General features: G+C 38.5%; 2 protein-coding genes across 6 annotated transcripts in view; one reads left to right on the plus strand and one right to left on the minus strand.

Moving 5' to 3' along the window:
• Positions 1-24,919, minus strand: part of LOC139982139 (uncharacterized) — a 272,671-nt gene that overhangs the window by 186,241 nt on the left and 61,511 nt on the right. The gene's annotated exons all lie outside the window — the stretch shown is intronic.
• The window catches only part of LOC139982126 (uncharacterized), a 153,372-nt gene that overhangs the window by 10,831 nt on the left and 117,622 nt on the right, over positions 1-24,919 (plus strand). For 4 of the 5 annotated variants that reach the window (XM_071994705.1, XM_071994706.1, XM_071994708.1 and 1 more), the window contains exons 2-3: positions 19,234-19,312; positions 19,482-19,805. In XM_071994705.1, the coding sequence (XP_071850806.1) occupies positions 19,258-19,312; positions 19,482-19,805 (379 nt within the window). In that variant the 5' untranslated portion in view covers positions 19,234-19,257. The remainder of the gene's footprint in view (positions 1-19,233; positions 19,313-19,481; positions 19,806-24,919) is intronic. The other variant, XM_071994707.1, reaches the window with a different exon arrangement.

Below are 24,919 nucleotides of genomic sequence, written 5' to 3' on the forward strand. Positions count from 1 at the left end.
TGCTTATGAACTTCTTGTGAGAGAAAACATAATTGTTGATTGTTTGCGTACCTAATCAACAGCCTTTACATTGGAAAAAAATTCCGTCCCACCACATTCCGTCCCACCACATTGACACACTTTCGGTAAAATTAACACAATTCTTATGCGTGAAGTATAATTTCTGCCATTGTTTCCCTAATGGTAGAAGAATAGTTCACCTCCATTTCAGTGTTAATAATTACTATGATATTGTACTACTTTTGATAATAATTACATAAAGGTTACATGTACATGATTTCATGAGATTTATCATTCCGTCCCACCACGTCAATATATTTGTGTTACCATGGCAACATCTTCAAATTTGTGTCTGTTTTTTTTGTGTCTGGTTGCAGTCTGTGACTGACCTGTTTGTGTGGATATCCTGATTCCTTCATATATGCTACATATAAAGTGGTATTATTCAAAAGGTCTATCAAATTCCGTCCCACCACAATTACGGTAATTTTGGCTTTGGCCCATATGTATACAAGTTCAAAGTTAATTTTTAGACATTTCATGCCATTAAATCTCAATGCCAAGGTGTGACATGGTTGATATTTTGGGACAAGTTGTGAATGGAGTGGTGGAACATTTTGAAACTTAAAGGTCATGTCATCTGAGGTCACCAATGTTATCATATCTGTTGACACGCTTGTAGGTCTCATATATTTCTTACATTTTCGATGCCATATTTAGATCTCAAAAGTGCCTTTTGATCAAAAATCCGATCACATTTTGTGATCACAAAAGTGTTGGCTATAGTGTTGGTTACTTTATGGGAACATGTAGGACCACAATTACTAGGACTATTTGAGCCCAATCTTGCTTGATAATATTATGTGTATTGTCATACCCCAAGCAAGGAACCACAGTGCCCTTGGGCTCTTGTTATAATAATTATAACGATTTAATAATTTTGAGCCAAAACTGCAGGGAGTATATCCAGTTTAAATCCATCTTAGCACGGGGGGGGGGGGGTTCCATGATGTCATTTATAGTTATATTTCCCCACTTTTTTAATTTTTAATATTTTTTGTACGAAAGATTGATATTGTACGTATTGAAAGTTTATTTTCTGGAGTAAACAATAAGGGGTTAATCAACGGTCTAGCGTGCGTTACTCACAGGATTAATGCACGATCGGGGGATAATGCAAGCGATGCACGAGGGCGGAGCCCGAGTGCATCCAGCGATAGCATTAACCCCCGGAGTGCATTAATCATGTGAGTAACGCACGCTAGACCGTTGATTAACCCCGTTCATTCATACACTACCATTTGTGTGGGGGAAAAATCATAAAACAAAACATATTTGGTTACGTATAACCGAAGATTTATTAAAGTGATGCCCCGTAAGTCGAATTAACGATTAACAACCAGCATAACAATAATGTACATGTGCAATTATAAAGTAATACTGAACGATAGTGAATATTATAAAGGAAACGTCTTTGAAAGGCTGTCATTCATAAAAGATGAACCATAATAACATTTTAACTAATGTTTGGCAATATTGCGGCCATAAAACTATTTTTGAAAGGTCTCAATAACAAGGAACTACAAACAGTTACTAGTTGGCTTCATCATATCAATACCCCACAGCTTCTGGTTCCCATAGCAACCATTCTAGGGACAAACATGTACGTATGGTATACAGTCATACTGTAACATAGTAGGCCTTGTACTGATCACGTACACTCACTTGAACGTACACACTACACAGTGCTTGGCACTGCGGTCGTTTAACTTTAAATTTATAACACTATGAGCAACATAACGGCCTTGCGAACATTTAATTACGGACAGATACTGGATATATTTAAACTCAAAGCATCCACAACTGTTTGGTGTTTTAATACGGATATAACTATGAATTTTGGAAGTAAACATTCACAGGACTTTGGAAAGAACATTTGGAAAACAGTTTGGGCATGTTAGACGTTTCAGCCCTAACAGCAGCAGTAACGTCAATGTCATTGTTGGAGGCAACAGCTGTGCAGCCTACACTTTGGCCTAGACTCGAGTGCGGATACATGTTTTCGCGTCCTTTACTTCTGATGGCATCTTGCAAGACTTTTGAACAAGATCGTTTCTGTGAATTAAGTCTTTCTCAACCAGGTTTGCAAATCTTCCATTGTTTTCCTGAGTGTCTACCTCGTCTAAAGTGAGCAAATCGAAGTTTTAATCAAACGTTATATTAGCCATTTTGTGTTTTTGATGTATTTCGATAGCTCATCAGGGCAGACGACAAAACATGGTAACATGGTATCAATTGTATTCATCCGCCGGTAATTTTACCGTGCGTTACTCACAGGATTAACCACGGTCAGCTGACCTGAATGGACCAATAGGATTTAGGAATCTTTACTAAGTATGAATGAACAGCCGATTAACGATATGAATAAATCTGTACTATTCTTATGTATGTAGTTTATAATCCCGTATTTACGTAGCCCCTATGTTACATTCTTATTGTCTGAAGTTCCAAACACGTGGTGACTTGTTGATAGTTAAAAACTTTTCATTGTGAACTTTTGAACTTGAAGGGGTTGCTCTATTCCAATATCATGGAATAGTGGGGAACCCCCAGTTTCTTTTTGTGTACGGATTACTAGTTTAATCCATGTGCGAATGTGATAATATAATATCCTACGTCGAGTATGAAGGAAGAATGGTGTGGGTTGCTTTTTCCAATGTTTGTGCATGCTTTTCTTTTGGAAGTGTATGTTAAAAAACAAAGGCCCTAATATAGCGTGTTATTTTTTATATTTTTTATAACCGTGCATGTAAGAAAGAGGCAGAGAATTTGCCGCAAAACGGCAGACCTTTTATATGAAAATATGTATTATTGACATTTTCCGACTGTTCAAACCTTCATTGAACATCCTGTTCTCCCTCAGTTGATTTGAGTAGGCCTATGCTAAAACAAAACTTTGAACAAAAAAAGAGGTGTTACGTAAAAAAAACTTATACTTCTTAGAATGTAGGAAAACAGTTTCCAATTGCATGACCTTTTTTCTTGAATGTCCATTTGCCAAATAAAAACATTTAGGATCCACAGACTGACATGACAAAATTGTTCGAGCACAATTTAAAATGGCGCTAAGATGCTTACCAGCTCCATTTAACTTGACATTGTAAGAACCAGTTGTAATCGAATACAGAAGAGTAAAATCCACGTAGTCCAACAGTAAGTTTCATTTGAGGTTTTCGTTTTCCCATGTCATGCGTACAAAAAACGTGATCACTAAATATCCCAACTGCAGGTGCGCGCACAAAGTATTGACTACCCTGGAAATCTAGGTCATGTCCTGGTTTCTGCTCACAAGCCTGACACCTGTTAATTTGCATTCTATTCTGACCTAACAAGGAGTTGTTAAAACCCTCGCAAACTGCCAAGAAAACGTGCAACACTATATTAACCCGTGTCGTAAGAGAAGGGGTGGCCCAAGCAGTCTCCCAGGTACCTTGCTTAGCGCGTGTGAGCTCAACCTTTGCTGCAACATGCTTTACCCTGGATTCCTGGAAGTAAAAGTATGTGCGCGAGATTTTACGCCCTGGGGTTTGTTTCTCAAAATGTTCAAATTTTGCGAATAACATTTCCTCATCGTCAAAAAAACAAAAAACTTTGATAACCATTGAAGAAAAAAAAGGAAAATAACCGGACGATTGAACGGTGAGAAAAAATACACCGTAGGGGTAAAACGTTCGTAATATTTGCATATTACTACTACTTTCAGATGTTTCCGACTTTTTAAACAGTGTTACATTTCGTGGCGCCTTGAGTGTCTGGTAATGGGGGTACGTTCGGCGTTATCAATAAAAAGCTTAGCAACTTTGAAGGAGCTACGGGGGTGACATGTTACATCATTGAAATTATTTAAAAAAAGGTTCAATAAGTGTTACATATTAAACATTAAACATTTTCGGTTGTGTCGGCAGGAGGAGCTAAACAATAAAGTAATGATGTGGTAGTGTATTTATATTCGTTATTCAGTCTGGGATTTATTGGATTACTTCATGTGTACCGTTGATTTGAAAATGTTTTGGCCAACGTTTTGAGCCTAGGTAAAACGATATTTTTGTTGAACGGAAGCAACTCAGAACCAGGATAAGACATAGTGGGAATGGTTGGTTGTCGCCCGACACCGATGGGCATTATCCTCAATATGTCGATATTCCTCTTATTTCTTGTTACTGCTCCCACTCCTTCTGCTTGAATTTTTGTTTCAAAAGGTTAGTAAATAGTTGTTGTACATTGCATGCTTTTGTCAAAACATGACGTTATTTCAATATATTTCTTCGCAGTTATTTTGTGTTCAAACTTGTTTCACCTTTGATTTTGTTTGTAGCAGAAATACTACCCTGTACTGAAAGTTTATTCCGTCCGGATTATCGGACGGTTTCAGACGTTTTGCGGGCTGATAATAGAACTGCCTCTAAAATCGCTTTTGAATAGAAACATAGTTTAGCTTTAAGCGTCCGGATTATCAGACACATGACGCTTTTCTGAAATGAAAGGGTTCTTGCCTCTGTAATCCTTACTTTTTTGTTACTTTGAGTCGGGCTAAAAACGTCTGGATTATCGGACAGAACCTGACATATCAACATTGTAACTTCTATTGTAACAAACTGATAAGATCGATTTAATCTGGTGTGAAGAAGTAGGCAGTAAACTGCATGTTCCGTCCGGATTAAAAGTGAATATTGTTGGAGTAAAATGTACAAAAGCGTCCGACCGTCCGGAGGTGTCAGAAAACGTCCTGGTCAATTCCATGATAAGGTCAACATCATACCAAAAAATTTAAAATCATTTTACATTAAAATTGTGTAAGTTTCCAATAAATAGAATACTTGAAGTTACTAAAAATAATTTTTTCACCCCCGAAACATTATTTGTTTGATTATGAGGTCAGTAATAACAAGTGGTTCCTGTAGTAACTAAATTATGAAAAATACAGTGAAATTTCATTTTGTGCAGATTTGTACATAGTAATCATAGGTATCATCAGTTTTATGGACTAATTATATTTGCTATAGCATAGTGCTCACTGAATAGCTTCAATTTTTTTTTGACATCAAGGCATTAGACAATAGTGGTGAATTGAAAACACCCTCGATTTACTGTCACGCGAGTCACAAAATTTACTGTTTTTGTTTTTTTTCTCCTTGCCTGCACAAGACTTTTACTCCAAATAATGAATATCAAGTCTTCACATAGATACCAAAAGGATTACTGAATTTTCCTTTCCAGAAGATATTCAAATTTTGCAGAAAATCACCCTTTACGAATGTCACGCGAGTCACGTCACGCGAGTCACGTCAATTCAAGATAGTGTTTCTGCCAATTTATTGTGTGTTGGACTAATTATATTTGGTATAGCATAGTGCTCAGTTAATAGCTTCAATTTTATTTTAACATCAAGGCATTAGACAACAGTTGTTAATTGAAAACAGTAAACACCCTCGATTTACTGTCACGTGAGTCACAAAATTGACTGTTTTTGTTTTTTTCTCCTTGCCTGCACAAAAGTTTTACTCCAAATAATGAATATCAAGTCTTCACATAGATACCAAAAGGATTACTGAATTTTCCTTTTCAGAAGATATTCAAATTTTGCAGAAAATCACCCTTTACGAATGTCACGCGAGTCACGTCACGCGAGTCACGACAAATCAAGATAGTGTTTCTACCTATTTACTGTGTGAAAATTACAGGGATGTTATAGTTTGATGAATGAAGAACACTGATTAAAGATATCATAAATGAATTCCCCTTTAATTAGGCAACTTGAATAATATGTGCACACATAATGCAACTAATTATAATAATTTCATTTGAAATATCAGAATTTAAAATCATGAATATTTATTCGCAATATAATGCCTATTTTATCACCACATTTGGAAAGTTACCACATGTCATTGATTTTTTAGTAATATACAAAAACATAATCTATATTTGTATCTGGCAATGCCATGTGCTATGACTTGACAACCTTAAGGTTTTAACTGCTCAATCATTCCCAAAATCCTATTGGCGAATGTATCTTCTCAATATTACACTTTTGGTTTATTCAAATATGACAAATAAGAATGGTAATTTGAATCACATTTTGATAGATCTGTTTCTTTTATAACTTTCAAATGAGTGACTTCAACAGACTAAATATTGTTATAAATATTAATTGACAAGATATATTGCCTGAACAACTGTACTACCCGTACAGTATATTACCTAATGTCTGCAGTCATGAAAGTAACTCGGGGACATTAATATCATCTGGACATTCCCAAGGGAAGTACCTTTTGGACACTTTCTAGACCAATGAATGTTTTATTTCACTAGGCAAGATCTATACCTTTGATTCACTACTGCATTTGGTCTAGAACTATTCGAAAAGTGAACTTGTCACGCGAGTCACGTTTTCTTGTCACGCGAGTCACAATACATCTTCATCGTTATTTTCATGCGTTACAACATTTTTTCAAAGTTGCATAGCAATTGAGGTAGAGGTGTTTTTCAACTTCGGTATGATTATAAAAAGTGATTGGAAAAATTTTAATAAGACATAAGAAATTGAACATTTGTGTGTGCATTCTGATTTTTGCTAATAGTAACTGTCACGCGAGTCACGTTTAGTTTTTCGCCAATTTCACCCCCAATACTTGAGGTATAAATATTTTTTGTCTACTGTTGTAAGCATTAAGGCGTACTTCACTGACTACATGAATGCTTTTCTCCCAGGTAACTTCTTTATTTGTTTAATGATATCAAATAGAGAGGAATTTTAGTAAAAATGTCACGCGAGTCACCATGGAATTGACCTCCTAAAGTGTCCTAAAGTGTCTGGAAACGTCTGAAAACGTCGCGTCCGGATGGTTGTGTCAACCTCGACGGAACACCACTGTAAATAGCTCACTTTGTGACAATAGAACCCAACACCTCTACATTGGCCCAAGGTTATAGTCCTAACTGCTAATCACTGGTTGCTCCTGATCCTTTAGAAACATTTGAAATAATTTATTGTGAATAAATAATAATAATAATAATAAATGAGACTTATATAGCGCCAAATCAGTAAACAAAAGTTACTGCTCAAAGCGCTTTACAAAGAAAGTAAATTAATTTACAAAAGAACAAGTGAAAAAATGGGTCTTAAGTAGACTTTTGAAAGTAGAAAGTTTATAGCATGTTCGAATGTGATCTGGTAACTTGTTCCAGAGATAAGACCCAGAGTATTGGAAGCTTCTGTAACCATAGTTCTTCAATCGTGGTTTAGGAACAGTTAAAAACAGTTTGTTGGAGGAACGAAGTGTGCGAGTTGGAGTGTATGGCAAGAGAAGTTGTGATAGGTACACAGGCCGTTCAAGATGATGAGCACAGAAGGTGAGAAGAAGTATTTTATACTGGATTCTGTAGCTGATAGGTAGCCAATGAAGTTTCTTCAGAAGTGGGGTGGTGTGACACTTTCTTCCTTTCCTTTTCACAATACGGGCAGCGGTGTTTTGGATCTTTTGGAGTTTCTTGATGGTCGAATCAGGAAGGCCAAATAAAAGTGAATTAAGAAAATCAAGCTTTGATGTCACAAACGCATGGACCAGTATCTCGCAAGTCTTATTATCAAGGTAATTCCTCATCAAACTGATTTTCCTAAGTTGCCAATTTGCAGAACGACAGAGATTAGTAACGTGATTTTCAAGTGACATGGTCTGGTCAAAATATGCGCCAAGGTTTCTAACAGTTGAGGAGATATTAATAGAGTCTTTACCAACAGTAAGTGGTGGAAAATTAGGTGTAACTTCAGAGAAACGTGATCGAAAAACAATAAACTCTGTTTTATCACAGTTTAGTTTCAACTGATTAGTTGTAAGCCAAGTGTTTACAGCACTTATACAGGTTTCCATTTTATGAAAAGCATTTGGCACATCATCCTTATCGAAAGCAAGAAATAATTGAGTATCATCCGCATAATGATGGAAATGAACACCATGGTGCCGAATAATATCACTCAACTCCGCAAGATATAAAGAAAAAAGAACAGGTCCAAGTACAGAGCCCTGTGGAACACCAGTAACTAATGGACGAGGAGACGAGAGAACATCTTCAATTTTCACCTGTTGATAACGCTCAGTAATATAAGAATTGAACCAGGATAGAACAGTACCACCTAGTCGATACTTTGACTGCAGTCTATGTAACAAAATGGAATGATTAACTGTATCAAAAGCTGATGATAAGTCTAAAAGTACTACAGTAAAAGGACAAAGCAGTCTTCATCAAGCTTGGATGTAATAAAATTATGAACTGCATTGAGGGCAGTTTCCGTACTGTGACCATAAGCTGACTGGTATGGTTCAAGAAGATTCTCCTGTGTAAGATAATCTATTAAGCGAGACAAAACTGTCTTTTCCAAAACCTTTGAAACGAAACTCAAGTTCGAAATAGGGCGATAATTTTTTAAACAGTTTCTATCTAAGCTGGTCTTTTTAAGTACAGGAGTCACATGAGCAACCTTGAAGGAATCAGGTACGGTTCCTGTTGACATAGAAGTATTGACAATATTCGTGATGAGAAGAATGAGTTCTGCTGAACAACCTTTAGCTAACCATGTTGGCAGCGGATCAAGCATACACGATTTTGATGGAGAGTTTTTGATAATTTTAAGTATTTCATCTTCAGTAGCTTCAGAGAAACTGTCGAACGAAGATGCAGGCGATGGCTCAGTCAAACAATTTGCAGAAAGATGAAGGCCTTGACGATTTAACATAGTACAAAGTTCCGAGATCTTCTTGGAAAAATAAATGGAGAATCTCTCAGATAACTCTGTATGGCAGGAATAGTTGGGCAGGATGGCACACTTCTGTTTATTTGAAAGAAAATCGACAGTCTTGAAAAGATCTTTAGGAGATGATGTATCCGCAATAATAGTGGCGTAATAATTTCTCCTTGCAATATAAATTTTGTTCCGCACAACTTTACAATGTTCCTTAAAAAGTTCTCTATGAACAGATAAACCTGTTTTGCGCCACTGACGCTTGTGCTGTCTCCTAACTTTCTTAGCTTGGACAATATCATGACTAAACCAAGGTTCAATTTTCTTGTCAGGTTTGACGACCTTCCTAATAACAGGGGCATGTTTATCAAAAATAATACTCAATGAATCATAAGTAGAAACAAGTTCAGGGAGTGAACCATTTTGATCAACCCTGCAAATTGGGCTATCATTGATATCAGATCTAAACTGAACCAAGTCAATATCTTGTGTCCTACGATAACATATGACTGGTTTATTCACAACAGTGGTCTTTGCACAGTTAATGCTACCGGTAATAATCATATGATCAGATACATGTGGATCCAATACAGAAATGTCGTTAATAACTTGCTCTGTGACACGAGAAATAACTAAGTCAAGAATGTGACCATGTTTGTGTGTTGGTGTAGTAACATGTTGGCACAAGTTTCCAGAGTAAAGAAGGGATGTAAACTTTTTAACGTCAAGAGATTCAGAATTATCCATATGAAAATTGAAGTCACCAACTATGAGTAATTTTCCAGGAGTGGTGTTAAGAAACTGTACATAATCAGTAAACTCTTCCAGAAAGAAATTGACTGTGAATTTATTAGTGGTAGAAGGAGGTGGACGGTAGAGAACCACAACTCTCAGATTCGCTAATGCACTAAAAACTTCGAGACTCTCAAAAGAATGATATGTAACTGAAGAAATCAAATTAAAAGACAACGATTTCTTGGAGAGAAAGCCGACACCACCTCCACATGATCCACGTGGCAAATGGATAAAGTCAAAGTTAGGTGGTGTAAGGGCACGGATTAACACGTCATCACCAGTAGGAGCCAACCAGGTCTCAGTAATGGCAAATAGGTCCAGCTGGTATTCATGAACAATGTCCAAAATTGCGGATGTCTTTTGGCATACTGACCGAGCATTTAGGACGGAGAAATTAAAATTATGAAATACAGGAACAGATAGGCAATCAATTAGGTTATTTTTGTTGATACTTTGGACTATAGTATTAACATGCTTTCTCCTGCCAATAGTAATAAACACAGGAATTGAATGATTAGTTAATTCTGGACATAAGTTCTTGCATGTTGGTAAAGGTGTTCCTTCCGAAAATTTGGTGAATTACAAGTATCATCTCTAACAGTTGAGCTTAGGTAAGCAATAAAATTCATGGCAAGTTGTACGATGCCCCTCCTGTTTAGATGTATTCCATCACGTGATATATGAGATAATGTTAAACTGGAATTGTCAATAAATGAAGAGTTGTGTTCCTGACAAAATTGCTTGATGTTGTCATTGATGTGGCATATCAGAACATCAGTGTGGAAACAGTTTCTGTTGCCAGTCAGACCAGAAAAAGCCACTTTCACTCCACGAACAAGGGATTTAATGGTAGAATCAAGTTCTGAAAGAAGATTGATGATCTCTCTGGTGTTATGCATCATAATGTTGTTAGTTCCACAACGAACGATGATGACTGCTGGCTGTTCTTCACCAATTAGAAGTGGAACAAATTGAATAAGTTTTTGTATGGTCATCCCTGGTATGCAAGAGTTGACTACACGATACCTGCGAGATAGTCTTCTGCCAATCAAGTATCTTGGAATTGAGTCACCAATTATAACACTCACTTTGTTACAATAAGACCCAAGTACATCTATGTAGGCCCAAGCTTATAGTCCTAACTGCCAATCGCTGGTAGCTGTTGAGCCTTAAGAAACATTCAAAATAACTTTCGTGTAAGTAAATAGCTCACTTTGTGACAATAGGACCCCAACACCTCTACATTGGCCCAAGGTTATAGTCCTAACTGCTAATCGCTGGTTGCTCCTGATCCTTTAGAAACATTTGAAATAATTTATTGTGAATAAATAGCTCACTTTGTGACAATAAGACCCAAATACATCTATGTAGGCCCAAGCTTATAGTCCTAACTGCCAATAGCTGGTAGCTGTTGAGCCTTAAGAAACATTAAAAATAACTTTCGTGTAAGTAAATAGCTCACTTTGTGACAATAGGACCCCAACACCTCTACATTGGCCCAAGGTTATAGTCCTAACTGCTAATCGCTGGTTGCTCCTGATCCTTTAGAAACATTTGAAATAATTTATTGTGAATAAATAGCTCACTTTGTGACAATAAGACCCAAATACATCTATGTAGGCCCAAGCTTATAGTCCTAACTGCCAATCGCTGGTAGCTGTTGAGCATTAAGAAACATTCAAAACAACTTTAGTATCAGTAGATAGCTCACTCTGTGACAATATGACCCCACACATCTATGTAGGCCCAAGCTTATAGTCCTCACTGCTAATCGCTGGTAGCTCCTGAGCCTAAACAAACATTCAAAATAACTTCAGTGTGAGTAAATAGCTCACTTTGTCACAATAGGACCCCAACACATCTACATAGGGCCAAGCTTATAGTCCTAACTGCTTATCGCTGGTAGCTCCTGATCCTTAAGAAATATTAAAAATAACTTTAACTAGTTTGAATAAGTAGCTCACTTTGTGACAATAGGACCCCAATGCATCTATGTAGGCCCAAGCTTATAGTCCTAACTACTAATCGCTGGTAGCTCCTGAGCCTGAACAAACATTCAAAATAACTTAAGTGTGAGTAAATAGCTCACTTTGTCACAATAGGACCCCAACACATCTACATAGGGCCAAGCTTATAGTCCTAACTGCTAATTGCTGGTAGCTGCTGAGCCTTTAGAAACATTCAAAACAACTTTACTGTGAGTAAAAAGCTCACTTTGTGACAATAGGACCCCAACACATCTTCATCGGGCCAAGCTTATTGTCCTAACTGCTAATAGCTGGTAGCTCCTGATCCTTAAGAAATATTAAAAATAACTTTAACTAGTTTGAGTAAGTAGCTCACTTTGTGACAATAGGACCCAAATACATCTTCATCAGGCCAAGCTTATAGTCCTAACTGCTAATCGCTGGTAGCTGCTGATCCTCAAGAATTATTAAAAATAACTTTAGAATGAGTATTATAGCTCACTTTATGACAATATGACGCCACGACATCAAAATAGAGCGAAGCTTATAGTCCTAACTGCTTATCACTGGTAGCTCCCGATCCTTAAGAAACATTTGAAAACAACTTGAATAAGTTTCTCAGTAACAGGCCTACCTGTATCGAGATATTTCCAAATTCCCCCCCCCCCCCGCCTAATATGACAAATATGTGATTAACTTGCTCATCCATTGCAAGGTGAGTGCCCATATACAGTGGCGTCACCAGACTTTTCAGTCTGGGGGGGGGGGCACAGGGGGCACCAGTATTTGATGGGGGTGCACTTAGGTGGATACGGATCGCCGTCCTCCCCTTTGGAAATTTCGCATACGGAGGATGGGCTAGATGCAAAATGGTGCCACATTTAATGCTAAATTGGATCTGAAGATATCTCCAGAAATTGCTATTTTTGAGGTAATGATTTTAACATCGCGCAGAATTTTGCAGAGGATATGAACCACATGCTGTTGATATTATGCCTAACCCTATCAATAGAACCTACATTTGTTGAATTAATGTGTGAATGACCCCCGACTCCTTTCTTGTCCTTCTCGTTTTCTCCCATTATCTATTAAGATGTAACAGGTTCCAGCATCGTTATTGACTCCTATCAGGGATCTCACCATGCAATTCAAAGTTTGATCACACATCGAGTATGGCTCAGTATGCAGGTGTGAACATTCGCCATTTGTTCCTACAAGCATCTGACCTCAAATGACCTCTGCACCCCCTACACAACAGGGTTAATATGGGTCCACAAGTAAAGGCAAGTATGGTGCCTGCGGATCCTCACATTCTCACACTGACACATTTAATGGAAATATCGACACCTGTTGTGATGGCGCGGGTTACGACTTCGATACCCGACGGTCAAGGATAAACTTTTTCATTTTTTTCGCAGCTCATTTGAAGAAAATACGATTTACTGTGCTTCTTTGTGCTTATGAAAATTCAACTCAGATGATGGGAGTTGCATATAACAAAATATATATATTTTTTTTACCAACCCAAATCTCAGATGGGGGGCACTCGGGGGCACTAGGTTTTCCAGGGGGGCACGTGCCCCCCTGGCCCCCCCATGGCGACGCCACTGCCCATATACACACTGAGATCTCGGACTACCAGAACAGAGTTATGACCTTGTGAGCAATCTCAGGCCTAAAAGTCAAAATCTTGACCCAATTATTCATTTCTGACCACAGAAATCACTGAAGCATGAAATCATGGAATGTTTCTCCTAAAGTATTAATTGCTACACTATGCTCAGCATTTAAGCCATTAACATGCTGTCTTTCAGCCAAACTGCAACAAAGAAAAAAAAAAGTTTGACTAAAGGTGTCGCACCACAAGCAATTAGCTCCCTTTGACTTACACACTTAACTTGTCACTTTCCAAGGCCACACAATCAATACGGTAGGTCACTTTATCGCTATTTTCTGACAATGGTTAACCTCTGTGACATGCACTACTCGAATTGTGCTGTGATATCTGTACTATTTGTAATATGTTAGCAGTGGCACTACAGTATCTCACATATGTTAGCATGTATGATAGCATGTTAGCTATACTATACTATACTAGGTAGTGCGATAACAGACCAACACATCTACAGTTTGCCAAGCTTATAGTCCTAACTGCTAATCACTAATAGCTCCTGTTCCTTAGGAAACATTAAAAATTACTTTAGTGTGAGTAAATAGCTCACTTTGTGACAATAGGACCCCAACGCATCTATGTAGGGCCAAGCTTATAGTCCTAACTGCTAATCGCTGTTAGCTTCTGAGCCTTAAGAAACGTTCAAAATAACATGAGTTTAAGTAAATAGCAAACTTTATGAAAATAGGACCCAAAACATCTATATAGCCTCAAGCTTATAGTCCTAACTGCTAATCGCTGGTAGCTCCTGATCCTTAACAAACATTAAAAATAACTTGTGTGAGTAAATGACTCACTTTTTGACAATAGGACCCCAACGCATCTATGTAGACCCACGCTTATAGTCCTCACTGCTAATCTCTGGTAGCTGTTGAGCCTTAAGAAACATTCAAAATAACTTAAGTATGAGTGAATAGCTCACTTTGTGACAATAGGACCCCAACACATATACATTGGTCCAAGCTTATAGTCTTAACTGCTAATGGCTGGTAGCTCCTGATCCTTAAGAACATTCAAAATAACTTTAGTATGAGTAAATAGCTCACTTTCTGACAATAGGACCCCAACACATCTAAAATGTAGGGCCAAGCGTTTAGTCTTAACTGCTAATTGCTGGTAGCTGCTGAGCCTTAAGAAACATTAAAAATGACTTAGTGTGAGTAAATAGCTCACTATGTGACAATAGGACCCCAACGCATCTAAAATGTAGGGCCAAGCTTATAGTCCTAACTGCTAATTGCTGGTAGCTGCTGAGCCTTAAGAAACATTAAAAATTACTTTAGTGTGAGTAAATAGCTCACTTTGTGACAATAGGACCCCAACGCATCTATGTAGGGCCAAGCTTATAGTCCTAACTGCTAATCGCTGTTAGCTGCTGAGCCTTAAGAAACATTCAAAATAACATGAGTGTAAGTAAAAAGCAAACTTTATGAAAATAGGGCCCAAAACATCTATATAGCCTCAAGCTTATAGTCCTAACTGCTAATCTCTGGTAGCTGTTGAGCCTTAAGAAACATTCAAAATAACTTAAGTATGAGTGAATAGCTCACTTTGTGACAATAGGACCCCAACACATATACATTGGTCCAAGCTTATAGTCTTAACTGCTAATGGCTGGTAGCTCCTGATCCTTAAGAACATTCAAAATAACTTTAGTATGAGTAAATAGCTCACTTTCTGACAATAGGACCCCAACACATCTAAAATGTAGGGCCAAGCTTTTAGTCTTAACTGCTAATTGCTGGTAGCTGCTGAGCCTTAAGAAACATTAAAAATGACTTAGTGTGAGTAAATAGCTCACTTTGTGACAATAGGACCCCAACGCATCTAAAATGTAGGGCCAAGCTTATAGTCCTAACTGCTAATTGCTGGTAGCTGCTGAGCCTTAAGAAACATTAAAAATTACTTAGTGTGAGTAAATAGCTCACTTTGTGACAATAGGACCCCAACGCATCTATGTAGGGCCAAGCTTATAGTCCTAACTGCTATGACTGTTTATGACAACTTGTCACTTTCCAAGGCCACTAGAGCATAGATAGAAGTTTTCATCTGAAATGGCCTTCCCACCATATTTGATAGCTGATGCCTAAATTTTGACCTAGAAGAGCTCAAAGTTTATCATAGTGCTCCCCAACCCATCTGCCAGCTGTCGCTGCGGAATCTTCTTGTTTCACTCCAGATACAGTCCAGGTATACATATCATCAGTAGTTTATTTCATCCTCATCAATACCCAAGCATAAAAAAGAATGATAATGACTCAGAAAATGCCAATACAATCAATACGGTAGGTCACAAACCTATTATTTCCGTCATCAAACCTTATTATTCATTTAGTGAAGTGAAATTTTGTTGTTTGCACCCTTTGAACATTTAAATGTCTTACGTAATAGTCAGTTTGTAGCGTTAGTTGTGCATAGCTTTTGCACGTGTTTGCCAGTTCTGTACACGCTGTCATCATGGCTGGCAGCGTCTCTGCAGAGCTCTGGGGTTCGCCTCGTAAACCCCTTAGTATTTCTTTAATTTTATTGCCCATATATACAATAATACTCATATCTGGACTGTCTGGTGTTCAGTGAGGAGATGTCCCCCTTCTTAGAGGCAGGATGCCTCATGTTTTGGACGGTTTTCGGCTTAAGACGAGAAGCCACTGTATCCAAGATGGCGCTCCTATCACATACAGCGAGCTGGCGTTAATGGAGTCTCTTACGCGCCGCGAGCGTCTTCTTCTCCTTTTCCGCGAGCGAGCTGACCTCAGTTTAGTAATCTTGAGATTAAGTCATAAATATTGTTTATAAATGCTGTACAATAATTAATTGAATTGTAGTTTTAAAGGATTGGTTCAGGTGTCTGACATGTCTACAGGTATCTTGTATGAAAGAGCTTAAAAAGACAAACAGAATAGTGAAGAAACTACCATGATAGCATTTTCCGTTAAGGATACATGAAATGGGGGTGTAGGCGGTTTTACACAATCTAACGCAACGTAGTGGCCAAGAACCTGAAGTATTTTTAAGGGAGGGCCCAAAGAACATGAACTTATAGCATGCTCCTCATGGTGAAACATAATTGCACCTATTAGGTGAATTGAGTGTACTTTTAATAGTAGGAAAGTCTAGCGTAGGTTCTTATGACCAACTAGACCGGTTTCTGCTCTCAACTTTTATAGGAGGAGCTTCATCAGTAGTAAGCCTTTGAATATTTTATATTCGGCATGAGCGTCTCGTTCTCAAAATGCATCTATTTTCTGTGCACGAGTTTTTATGGACTCATAGTGCATCTATAAGAGCATCTAAAAGGGCTTCGTGTGAACCTTGAGAGTCAGCTGATTCTTCGTTAGTACGAAACCTTGAGTTAACAAGTAAATCTCTTTGTACATCTTTGTAAATCTCTTTGTAAATCTGTTTGAAATTTTGGGCCCCTTTGTAGGCAAGAATCTGTTCTTTTGGAAACAGTTTGGATAATTCCGCGTGTTGCGAAATTAAGTGCCAATGTTTCAAAAGTGCTTTTTTCAAATGCGTGGTTTTGATATGGGGTGTATAGGTAAGCTTGAACACCAGTAGTGGTTCCTTTTGTTTAGGATTGGTAGTGAGGTAATGCCTACGGTTTTCAAATTTTATGCCTTTAGTGGTTGTGGCAATTTCCTCTTTCTTATAGCTACGGAGTAACAGTTTCTCTGTGAACGCGTTCTTTTTCTGTAAGAAATCAGCCTCGTTTTTACAGAGACGTGCGTATCGTAATATTTCCCCTTTGATGAAGCCTTTAAATTTCTTTGCAAATGACTGGTGTAGAAAGACTAACTGTGAGGGTGTGATGTCACATCCTCACTTCCTTAACATGTGTCAATATATTTTATTAAAATATAATTACATTTTTTTTCACAAATCTCAAAAAATATAATCAAACATTCTTCAGATGTTAAATCTCAAATACTTCCCTTGACACATAAGAGATCTCCTGACGTATATTTTGGTTGTAAGTCATAAAATCTTACAAAATATTTTAATAAAATAGCAAAGACTTTTCAGGAATGTGAGGATATGACATCACAGCTAGTCTGATTTCAGCAGTTTCTACACAATCAGATAGAACTTTAAACTTGAATATCTCCTAAACGGAAAAAGATATTTGAAGAATTTCTTCACTATTGGGTTTCTTTAATTGTCCTCTTTCATATAAGATAAACATTTGTTACACCTGAACTATTCCTTTAAGTGTTGCCCTTTGGTTAGGCTGTACTTTACTGTACAAAGTACATATATTAGGTTATGTTTTTGGACCTTGGTCCTACGGGTTCATAGCGTGTATTGTTTATCATTAAGCACGTGGGTGCTATTGCGTACTTTTACTATTGTTATACTAATATTATACTGTTTAGTGTAATTGACAGTTAAGTGTAATTGACAGTTAAGTTGTACTGATTATTAATTACTGTACCTGTCAAGTATTGTACTGCTCACTGTTTAAAGAGTATATATTTGTATTTTGAACATTATCTGTGTACTATTGTTTATGTCTCAGAGATTGTCCTTGAATCTTAGCCATTCTGGATAGCTATAGAGTGACAAGACTCTTGAGAGTTTGTGGGTTCAGGAGGTGAAAATTCATACTGTCTAGGAACAGTAAGGTGGAAATTCCTATAATGGTTGCAGCTGGCATGGGTTGCCCTGACTATTATTGAGGTGTTAAGAGTCCTGGCCTGTTGGCAAACGTATTATATTTCTAAGTGCAGATTATTTCATTATGTTCATTATGTATTTTGTACAGTATTGCGGGTATTCATTCTTTAATTGTATTTGGATTCATGTTGAAATATTACGTAGTATTGAGTATAGGTTTCCCCCGAGATTTAATAAGGTTATGGTCGTAAGGAGTTTATTAAGCCATTTATATTGTCATGTATCATGATTTCTTCATATTATCATTTTGTAGAGTTTGCAATATATCGTCAGCCGTTGTTTCAATGCAAGAACACTCTTGCATCCTCATTGATAACTTGTGAGTTCGAAGCGAAGGACCCTAAATCTGGTAATTTCCCCCGCCATCCGCAGTTCGCTTCATTCATACATGTCTATACGCGCAATACATACAAACCTCATTGGTTACTCTTCAAGCTCCACCCTCCCATCTCTGGAAACTATGAACATGAGCAGAAACATGGTACAAAACCATAAACATGAACAGCATGATGTGACAAACAAAGTCTAAAGCTAAATCTAGACTAACATTAGCCACAGATAGGAAGGAAGATTGTCCAATATATATCCTGTTTGTACGTGTTTCAGCATACAAGAAAAAATACACGACAAAGTAAACTATATCAGAAGTTGAACAATCCTTTGGCTGAACATGAAGGACGCAACCCATTTTTCCTGTATGGCTCTGGTGCAGTATAAACATCTATTAAAAAGAGAAAAAAACTGTGTTGAGTCAATTTGATCAGAAAATGTTCATTGAATTAGAGAATGATTACAATCACTGTAATTAAGATTGAGAGGAATGTTCTGGTATGTGAGCTGTATAGTATGTATTGAAGTGAATGATCTAAGTCATTGTTTAAGCTTAGTCATTGAGTACTGCACTGCTCCCTTTCACACCCAGAGGTATTACTTACTGTATAACTGTAGACACTACAGTAGTCATTGAGTACTGCACTACCACCTTAACATACCCAGAGGTGTTACTTTACTGTATAACTGTAGACACTACAGTAGTCATTGAGTACTGCACTACCCCCTTAACATACCCAGATGTATTACTTTACTGTATAACTGGAGATACAGTACTACAGTAGTCATTGAGTACTGCACTGCTCCCTTACACACCCAGAGGCTTTACTAAGATCATTATTCATGCTAATAAAGCAACTAAGATCATTCACGTTAATACAGCAACTAAGATCATTAATGCAGCAACTAAGATCATTAATGCAGCAACTAAGATCATTCATGCAGCAACTAAGCAATGACATATCTAACGACTGTTTATCCTTTTGCTGCAGTTGATTAACACAGGATTCTTCACAATGGGAAAGTTCACCGTACATTTGACCTTCTTCCTAGTGGTCCAGGTAGTCTGTGGTAAGTAGCTAACCATGGTCCATCTTAAACGGAAATTGGAAAGTTTATCATGCTTAACTCTTTTTTAGAAAACAATGCATATTGCACCTGGAAGAAAATGACTATCATGGCAGTTTTCTGTATCTAAAGCTTATAAGAAGCAATCACTACTTGATTACTCTCTGTCCAGCTTCATCTGTTGTCGGCGAAGTCTGTGAAGATAAACAGTACCTCGAGCTATATCAGCCAGGAATTATCCAGTGTTCGTTCGAAGAGGGCTTTCTTGGAGTTCAGTGGTACAATTCAACAGAAGAGGGAACCTCTAAGATCATTACCTATTTAAGAGATGTAAAAGATGGCCCTGGATTTGGTTCTGGAGATTACGATGTATGGTTAAATGGATCGCTGTTTGTTAGAAACGTAACAGTTGAACATGAAGGAGCATTCATTGTCACTCATGCACCCTCGGAATCTGCAGAAGTGAAGAAGTATAATATTCAAGTCCAATTGTTTGGTAAGAACCTCAGACTTTCATCATTCTTCATTTATGTCGGAAAGGCTCTAACAAATGGTAGCTTTGTAATTATAATTTTCATACTAAATATAGGCAATGATGCTTTTGCGTGATTTGATTGGTTAATAGTCCCCATCCATTATCAGTGAACATTCTTGCATCTGTAGTGCCCAATGAACCCGGAGTATGTTGTTTAACAACAATTACTTGCAATGTTATTTTGCCCTGTGTAGAGATAGTGAATTTTGCAGTATAGGCTATAATGTGTGTGCACTCCAATATCATAATGTTTGTCACATACAATTTGTATACCTGTTGACAACGAAGATGCACTTGCATTGTTTCTGAGACTATCACGTAATATTTGAATCATTGTTTTGATCCGAAAATGTTAATGAGTGGAGACAATAAATGAATTTTGTGGGAAGCTAACATCTCTGATCCTCATATCTGAAACCACGTGCTTTAGTAAATGTTATTTTGGCGCTACATTTGTGTGTAAACTACTGTACTTTAGAACATTTAACTGATTCTTTAAATATCTACATTGCCTTAAAAGCTTTTCACAAAGACCTACAGTACTGTAACTTTCGTATAGATGATTGCTTGCAAAGAGACCAGGATAAATGTTGGATCAGATTTTAAGGATTTGCACATGTGTAGTTCAAAATAAAGCTGGAGTAGGCATATACATGCAGTAGTACAGTGAACTGGAATTTAGCAAGAGATATGCACACTGCAGGTACTGAGATTTTTGAAGAGTTGGTTGTTGGAATTGCTGCAAGGTCAAAGCACAGAGCTACAGTACTACAGAGTTGGTGAGTAGGTTAGTACAAGGGTGGATGAATGAGCGGGGTCTGGGGTGAAAAAATGGTTGAAACCCCTCTGAAAAACAGCGAAGCTAAGGCACTGAGCATTTCTGCTCTATATATTGTGTATAACATTCACAAAGTCTCGGCAGTGATACTACTCTAGTATTAGTAACAGTAGGTCATATGATAAACGTAATTGCTTTTCGATTGGGACGCAAGCTTTTTTTACGGAATGCAAAATTGTTTACTCTAATAACATTACTGGTATTTACATGTGATGAATCGAACATTAATCATCGATATATAGTTATATTAAGACAAACATGTTAGTTCAGAAGGCTGGAGTGATTGCCAGTACAATAACTAAAAATTGCCCATGTATATATAAAGCTGATTTTTGATTCCTTGGCTGTAGCCGAAGGAATCTATGCGGTAAGGACTGCGTGTGTGTGTGTGTTCTTACATGCCACACCATTGTGGGGCAGCAGAACTGACACACACATTCAATTGTTGATCCGATTTTTGTGTAACCTGCAGTTGTGGGGCGCCCCACAACTGTTTTTGCCTATTCCACATTAAAATTATCAAATATCATTAAGGAGTTAATTTAAAGCAATTGATAGTTTGACCTAGAAGTGAATTTACATAATGTTTTTTAGTGTGAGTTATGGAATAACCAAACTTTTTCAAAACGCCCTCTAATTTTACCATGCCCCACAACTGTGTTTTTGTCAAATACCTGAGCTCAATTTGGATGCTCCACAATTGTCAGTGTGTGTGATTCCCCGTGTATGTAGGACTTTCAGTACTCTGAACTGTTTTTGGTACTAGATTCTGTACCCAGAAGTTATTTTAATTTGTTCTTGCATATCAATCCTAACCATAATTTATACCCTAACCTTATATTATATTTCCATATCATAGAGGCTGCTAAAACAGGGTAAAAAATTACAATTCCAAACCCCTAACTCCAAGGGCGGATCTAGGGGGCAGTCGACCAGGTGGGCGCCACTGAATTGTGGCCTGAGGGAGGAGTATAAGGGGATGGTGTGACACCCTCCCCTTTTGAATTTTTTTTGAATCCCAGTAGTGCCTACATGTAAAATGGTGGCATTTAGATAAACTTTTGCCACTCTTAATTTTCCCTGAAATATGCAGTCTTTGTGGGTTAACATTATTAAATTTTATATATATTTTACCATATTAGTTACGGCAATCGGCATCCTATCCCCTTGAGATGCATTTCACGTCCAAGCCCGTAACCTCGACCTATTTATCACCGCAACTCAACCATCGTTCCCCCCCCCCCCTTCTAATAACTTATTGGGAATAGTTTCTAATAGACACTATTGACACATGGGGCGCATAGCCAGAGAATTTTCATGCACGTTGTGCATATGGCGGAAGTGATATATGTTGAGTTGAGCTGAAAACAAAAATTGAGGGGATTCTGAATGCACGTCTGAGCCCAAAATAACAACAAACTTCCCTGACGGCTCATGTCATTTATATATTTATTCAGTTTTTCATCTTTGGGTCATGAGGTGGGTATACATACCCATGGTGTACCTATGCGTACAGAATTTTTTTGGATATACCATATTTGCCCGCGGGAACGCATACGTTATATTGGACTGAATTGCGCGATATTTCCCAAATGATCAGCCAGAGAGAGTGGATACTGCCTACCATTTGACCAATTTGGGAGGGCGTGTCAGTCTTGGTGGGTGGGGAGCTGTATGACACACCTTGGTGCAAAGAATCTGGAGTATTACCATCGGGCAAGCGAGGAATTAAAACATACCTGACTAGGCTGACTCCCCGTATCACATTTGTCAAGTTCATTTCCATCGTACTCTAAATACTGTGCTATACGTGCGCGGAGCGCGCGAAACTTTTCCCGTGTTCCCTCTCTTATATTAGTGCATTGGTTAATGTGGCATTTTCAAGTGGAAGAGAGTAGTTTGCTCAAAACCTTCTTTGGTCAATTTGGCATATTCATTATTATTATCATTATTATCATTATTATTGTGATTATTGTAATATTTTCATTGTGGTACCAAAACCAGGGTGTCTGCTGACCAACATGGTACAATAATAGGGGGTGCGATCCCTCCCTGGGTGAAAGGGGGGGTTAATTCGAGAAAAAACCGAAAAAAATACAAAATTTTACATAAAAGGCTAGGGAGGAAACCCGCTTTTGGACCTTGCAGGCCTTACCACGCACAAGGGGCCAGGCCCTTTTAGGCCCATTTTGACAGGGTACCACCACTAGGGTGTCTGCTGTCCAAAATGGTAACATAATTGGGGATGCAATCCCTCCCAAAGGTGATAGGGGGGTTATTTTGAGAAACAATTGAAAAAATACAATATTTTTAACATTAGAGTATAGGGAGGACACCCACTTTTGGACCTTGCAGGCCTTACCACGCACAGGGGCGTGACCCTTTTTGGCCCAATTTTACAGGATACCATCACTAGGGTGTCTGCTGTCCAAAATGGTAACATAATTGGGAGTGCGATCCCCTTAGGGTGATAGGGGGGTTATTTTGTGAAAAACACCGAAATTAGACAATAATTTAACGTTAGAGTATACGGAGGAAACCCGCTTTTGGACCTTGCAGGCCTTACCACGCACAGGGGCCTGACCCTTTTTGGCCCAATTTTACAGGATACCACCACTAGGGTGTCTGCTGTCCAAAATGGTAACATAATTTGGAGTGCGATCCCCCTAGGGTGATAGGGCGGTTATTTTGTGAAAACACCGAAATTAGACAATAATTTAACATAAGAGTATACGGAGGAAACCCGCTTTTGGACCTTGCAGGCCTTACCACGCACAGGAGCCAGGCCCTTTTGGGCCCATTTTGACAGGGTACCCCCACTAGGGTGTCTGCTGTCCAAAATGGTACAATAATTGGGGGTGCGATTCCTCCCAAGGGTGATAGGGCGGTTATTTTGAGAAAAAAACGAAAAAATACAAAATTTAACATTAATTAGAGTATCGGGAGCAAACCCACTTATGGACCTTACAGGCCTTACCACGCACAGGGGCCAGGCCCTTTTTGGCCCAATTTTACAGGATACCACCACTAGGGTGTCTGCTGTCCAAAATGGTAACATAATTTGGAGTGCGATCCCCCTAGGGTGTTAGGGGGGTTATTTTGTGAAAAACACCGAAATTAGACAATAATTTAACGTTAGAGTATACGGAGGAAACCCGCTTTTGGACCTTGCAGGCCTTACCACGCACAGGGTCTTGACCCTTTTTGGCCCATTTTGACAAGGTACCCCCACTAGGGTGTCTGCTGTCCAAAATGGTACAATTATTGGGGGTGCGATTCCTCCCAAGGGTGATAGGGGGGGGGGGCTATTTTGTGAAATCCCCCGAAATAAGTCAATAATTTAACGTAGAGTGGAGGAAACCCGCTTTTGGACCTTGCAGGCCTTACCACGCACAGGAGCCAGGCCCTTTTGGGCCCATTTTGACAGGGTACCCCCACTAGGGTGTCTGCTGTCCAAAATGGTACAATAATTGGGGATGCGATTCCTCCCAAGGGTGATAGGGCGGTTGTTTTGTGAAAACCCACGAAATAAGTCAATAATTTAACGTTAGAGTATACGGAGGGAACCCGCTTTGGACCTTGCAGGCCTTACCACGCACAGGAGCCAGGCCCTTTTGGGCCCATTTTGACAGGGTACCACCACTAGGGTGTCTGCTGTTCAAAATGGTAACATAATTGGGAGTGCGATCCCCCCTAGGGTGATAGGGGGGTTATTTTGAGAAAAAAAACGAAAAAATACAAAATTTAACATTAGAGTATTGGGAGGAAACCCACTTATGGACCTTACAGGCCTTACCACGCACAGGGCCTGACCATTTTTGGCCCAATTTTACAGGATACCACCACTAGGGTGTCTGCTGTCCAAAATGGTAACATAATTTGGAGTGCGATCCCCCCTAGGGTGATAGGGGGGTTATTTTGTGAAAAACACCGAAAGTAGTCAATAATTTAACATAAGAGTATACGGAGGAAACCCGCTTTTGGACTTTGCAGGCCTTACCACGCACATGAGCCTGGTCTTTTTGGGCCCATTTTGACAGGGTACCACCACTAGGGTGTCTGCTGTCCAAAATGGTAACATAATTTGGAGTGCGATCCCCCTAGGGTGATAGGGGGGTTATTTTGTGAAAAACACCGAAATTAGACAATAATTTAACGTTAGAGTATACGGATGAAACCCGCTTTTGGACCTTGCAGGCCTTACCACGCACAGGGTCTTGACCCTTTTTGGCCCATT

This window comes from Apostichopus japonicus, chromosome 16, assembly GCF_037975245.1.
Source record: "Apostichopus japonicus isolate 1M-3 chromosome 16, ASM3797524v1, whole genome shotgun sequence".
In the NCBI taxonomy this organism is placed as follows: domain Eukaryota; kingdom Metazoa; phylum Echinodermata; class Holothuroidea; order Aspidochirotida; family Stichopodidae; genus Apostichopus; species Apostichopus japonicus.